This window comes from Portunus trituberculatus, chromosome 36 (genome assembly GCF_017591435.1).
Source record: "Portunus trituberculatus isolate SZX2019 chromosome 36, ASM1759143v1, whole genome shotgun sequence".
Taxonomy (NCBI): Eukaryota; Metazoa; Arthropoda; class Malacostraca; order Decapoda; family Portunidae; genus Portunus; species Portunus trituberculatus.
This window is the reverse complement of record NC_059290.1, coordinates 6,849,094-6,854,093: the sequence shown is the minus strand read 5'-3', so window position 1 is coordinate 6,854,093 and position 5,000 is coordinate 6,849,094. Positions and strand designations below refer to the sequence as shown.

The window sequence follows — 5,000 nt, the reverse complement described above, 5'->3', positions numbered from 1 at the left end:
TTATTGGTGTGCTGGAAAATTGAAGAAAATAGATTCAAAATAAAAGAAAAGGAAATACGAATGCTACAATCGTACAAGAAAAGTTAAGGAAAATAAAATGAAAGTTGAGAACGGCCTAGGAAAAGATAAAGAAAATGAAAAGAAAATTGAAATCGTGCTAGAAAAATAAAAACAAAAGAAGAATAAAAGAAAAGAAAATACTAATGTTAGAATTATACCAAAAAAGATAAAGAAAATAAAAAGAAAGTTGAAATCGTTGTAGAAAAGAAAGAAAATGAAAAGAAAGTTGAGATCATGCTAGAAAAAATAAAGAAAATAAAATAATAAAAGAAAAGAAAATGTGAATGTTAGGATTGTGTTAGGAATGTGAAAGAAAATGAAAAGAAAATTAAAATCAAGCTAGGAAAGTGAAAGAGACATCCATACCAGCGAAACACGTACAATAGAGAGAGAGAGAGAGAGAGAGAGAGAGAGAGAGAGAGAGAGAGAGAGAGAGAGAATGTATATGTGTGCTGAAGGCCTTCCTAAAACCATTCATGTTCTCAGTGTTTCTAAAATCGGGTAGAGTGATGAAATGATCTGGGCATGAGGAAGAAAACCCCACTTCCCCCACCGTTCCTAAGACAACCGTGGGGAGAGGGAAAGGGGGAAGGGTAATGATTGGGACAGCCATGAGAGCAGTGTGTATCTGGAAAATGAAAAGAAAGTTAAGATATGTTAGAAAAGGGAAAGAAAACGAAAGGAAAGTTATTAGTGTTTTAAAAGGAAAATTGAAGAAAATAGATTCAAAATAAAAGAAAAGGAAATACGAATGCTACAATTGTACAAGAAAAGCTAAAGAAAATAAAAATGAAAGTTAAGAACGGCCTAGGAAAAGATGAAGAAAATGAAAAGAAAATTGAAATCGTGCTAGAAAAAGAAAATGATAATAAGAGAAAATCAAATATTAATGTCAGAATTATGAAGAGACTAATAATATGATTTGCTTCCCTGGTCACCTGTTTACCTGCTTACCTATTGTGTAAGCCTCAGGTAAAAGCAGACAGGTGTTTATGAGATATGAGTCATGAATATGTGTGTGTGTGTGTGTGTGCTCTGTGTGTGTGTGTGTGTGTGTGTGTGTGTGTGTGTGTGTGTGTGTGTGTGTGTGTAAGTAAGTACGTTCAGGTGAGATGAGTCAATTAGCGTACCTAGAACCGTACAGGTAAACAATATCAGCGTTACCTGGAAATCATTACGTCTTGACACTTGGCTGTATGTTTAGGTGTGTGGGCGTGTATCGAACTGCGCTACACCTTCCTCCCTTGCCCTACTGACTCACCACAGAGCAAGGGAGAGAGGGGGAGACAGGGAGACAGGGGACACGGGGCAGGGAAAGCTACACATCCCTTACCGGACACATAGATGGAAGTTCAATTAATTTCAATATAGTTTACGACCTAACGTGTCCTAATATGATAGTCCCACTCCTTTCTATTAAGGAGACTACAATTCCAGTTGATCTTTTTTTCTAATATATTTTTGCCCAATGCAGTTCACCCTCTTACATAAAAAATAATAATAATGATAATAATATGCTTCATTGGGCGCTGTATGGGGGAGAATGGGAGGGGTGAGGGAGGGTAGGTACTGGGGAGGAAGGTCACAAAGGAGCATAAAGGAAGAACAAGCAGCAGCAGACTTATTGGCCCCCACGAGGGTGTTTGTGGCGCTGTACACTGTCTTATATAAAGGAGGAGGAAGAGAAGAGGAGGAGAAGGAGGAAGAAATAGAAGAAAAGGAGGAAGAAGAAAAAGAAGGAAGACAAGAACGATGATGAAGAAGAAGAGGATGAGGAAGAATAAATAAGAGAAGAAAAGGAAGAAGAAAAAGAAAAAAATGGAAGACAAGAACGATGATAAAGAAGAAGAGGATGAGGAAGAATAAAGAAGAGAAGAAAAGGAGGAAGGAGGAGAAAAAGAAGGAACATGAGGACGATAAGGAGAGAAGAAAAAAAGTAGAACGACGGGAAGAAGTAAGAAAAGAAAACAAGATACAGAGCAAGGGAAAAGAGGAGGAAGAAAAATGAAGAAGAAGAAAAAAAAAGACTTAGTACAACACCTAACGAAACAAACAAACAAGACTCATTATAAACAGTAGCAAGAAGAGAGCAAGGACAAGGACGAGGAGACAAGGAGGAATGGAGGAGAACAAACACATCAAAAGAGGTTAGCATGCCAAACCCTTCACCTTTCCCCTCCCCTCTCCCCTCTCCCCTCTCCCCTCTCCCCTCTTAAGTCACGTGCCAAGGTGAGCCAGGCAAGTCTCAAGGCCACTCGACAGGTAGACAAACACCTGGCGATTGACTGATTAATTAGGTGATAGACAGGTAAGGCATGTACAGGTGTGGTGACAAGGTGAGGCGGAGGAAGGTGCACTGCAGGTGATTAGTTAATGAAAGAGAGAGAGAGAGAGAGAGAGAGAGAGAGAGAGAGAGAGAGAGAGAGAGAGAGAGAGAGAGAGTAATACGAGGAAGTGAAGGATTGTGAGAAACAGAGAAAGAAAAAACTGCTAGGAAAATTCACTGAAGAGGAAGAAGGAGTGGGTAGATGGAGGAGGAAGGAAGAGAGAAGAGGGAAGAGGAGGAGACTGAAGAGGAAAAAGGAGGTTGAAGGAAGAGGGAAGAGGAGGAGACTGACTAAAGAATAAGAAGGAGAGGAAGGAAGAAGGAAGAGGATGAGATTGAAGAAGAAAAGGGAAGAAAAAAAAAGTGGGAGGAAGAGGGAAGAGGAGAAATCTGAAGAAGAAGAAAGTAGAAGGAAGAATGAAGAGGAGGAGACTGAAGAAGAAGGTGGAGAAAGGAAGAAGGAAGAGGAGACGAATGAAGAAGAAGAAGAAGAAAATGGAAGGAAGTGGGAAAAGGAACAGACAGAAGAAGAAGAAAAAGGAAGAGGAGGAGAAGAAGGAGGAGGAGGAGGAAGAAGTAAGAGGGAAGATATGAAAACTAAAGAAAAAGGAGTAGGAGGAAGAAAGAAGGAAGAGGGAAGAGGAGGAGGAGGAGGAGGAGGAGGAGGAGGAGTTATTATTTCCATGAAGGTGAGGAGGAGGAGGAGGAGGAGGAGGAGACGGAGACATGAGACACAGAACACAGGTGACACACAGAATTCCGTTAAGAAAAGCATATTCCTCCGTCAATACCTTCCCTGAAAGGACACAGAGGGGCTGGGAGTGTGCTGGGTCTGATTGAGTACGTTGAGATGTGAGTGCTAGTGTTGGGGGACCATTAGTGTGTGCTTGGGGGCGTTACGTGTGTTGTAGAGTGTTAATGTACGTTTTGGGAGTGTTTCTTGTGATATTAGCGTGTGTTGTTAGTGTTTTGGGGTGTTTTAGGTGTGTTTTGGGTGTAACTCTGTTTTTCGGGGTGTTCTACGAGTGTTTTGGTGTGTTAATCTCGGTTTTGGTGTATTTTTTCTGTGTTTGGGGTGTTTGGGTGTGTTTTGGAAGTGTTTTTGCGGTGTTTTGAATGTTTATTGGGTGTTAATCTGTGTTACGGTGTTAATGTTTGTTTGGGTTTGTTTTAGCAATGTTTTGGGGTGTTGATCTGTGTTTGGGTGTATTTCTTCCATTATTTTAGGGGTGTTTAGGTGTGTTTAGGGTGTTTTATGTGTGTTTGAGGTGTTAATCTGTCTTGTGTGTGTTTGTCTGTTTGTTTGTTTTGTTTTTTGGGGGGGCGGCGGGTTATAGGTGTATTTTGATGTTTTTTAAGTGTATTTGCGGTGTTAGTGTGTCTTTTGAGGGTTTTTCAAGTGTATTGTGGATGTTGGTCTGTGTCTTAGGAGTACTGGGATGTTGGGATGTCTTTAAGGGTATTTTGTTTTAGTTTTCATGGGTGTTGGTCTGTGTTTTGGTGTGTTAGTATGTCTTGCGGTGTTTTTAAGTGTTTTCAGGGGTATTGGTTTGTGTTTTGGGGTGTTTTGGGTGCGTTTTGGGTTGTAAATCTTTTTGGGGTGTTTAAGTCTTTACTGGGTGTTTTAGGAGCGTTTTGGGTGTAAGTCAGTGTTTTGGTGTTTTTCCTCATTGTTTTGGGGTGTTAATCTGTCACTTGGGGGTGTTTTTTTTCATTATTTTGGGGTGGTTTAGGTGTTTTGTGGTGTTTTAGGAGTGTTTCTGGTCTTAATCTATCTTTTGGATGTTTTTATGTTTGGGATCTAAGTCTGTTTTTTTAGGGTGTTAGAATATATTTAGTAGTTGTAAGTTTGTGGCAGGAGGTATTGACGTGTTAGGAAGGGCGTTAGGGTTCGTTGAAGTGGTTAAAGTGTGTTAGGAAGGGACCACAGTTAATTGAATTGGGTAAGGCAGGTTAGGATCTATGACAATGGGTTTAGTGTATTAGGAAAAGTGTTAAGGTTATCAGAATGGGTTAGGTGTGTTAAGAAGGGTGTTGAGGTTTATCAGAATGGGTTTAGTGTGTTAGGAAGGGTGTTAAGGCTTATAAGAATGTGTTTCGTGTGTTAGAAAAGGTGTTGAGACATTAGTATGGTTTAGTGTGTTAGGAAGGGTGTTAAGGCTTATGAGAATGTGTTTAGTGTGTTAGGAAGGGTGTTGAGGATTATGAGAAAGTGTTTAGTGTGTTAGGAAGGGTGTTGAGGCTTATGAGAATTAGTTTAGTGTGTTAGGAAGGGTGTTAAGGCTTATGAGAATGTGTTTAGTGTGTTAGGAAGGGTGTTGAGGCTTATGAGAATGGGTTTAGTGTGTTAGGAAGGGTGTTGAGGATTATGAGAAAGTGTTTAGTGTGTTAGGAAGGGTGTTGAGGCTTATGAGAATTGGTTTAGTGTGTTAGGAAGGGTGTTGAGGATTATGAGAAAGTGTTTAGTGTGTTAGGAAGGATGTTACGGCTTATGTGAATGCGTTAGGTGTGTTCTGAAGGGCGTTGGACGTTGAAGTGGGCTTGACCTACCGTTAAGGAGGTGTGGGCGGTGTTCTGGTCAGGGAAGATGGTGTGGCAGTGTTCCATCCAGTCC

At 40.5% G+C, this 5,000-nt stretch overlaps 1 protein-coding gene across 1 annotated transcript in view; it reads right to left on the bottom strand.

The window, feature by feature from the left end:
• The window catches only part of LOC123513460, a 13,198-nt gene that overhangs the window by 6,371 nt on the left and 1,827 nt on the right, over positions 1-5,000 (bottom strand). Inside the window, exon 2 of the mRNA XM_045270621.1 lies at positions 4,942-5,000. This exon is cut by the window's right edge and continues 607 nt beyond it. Coding sequence (XP_045126556.1) covers positions 4,942-5,000 — 59 coding nt within the window. The remainder of the gene's footprint in view (positions 1-4,941) is intronic.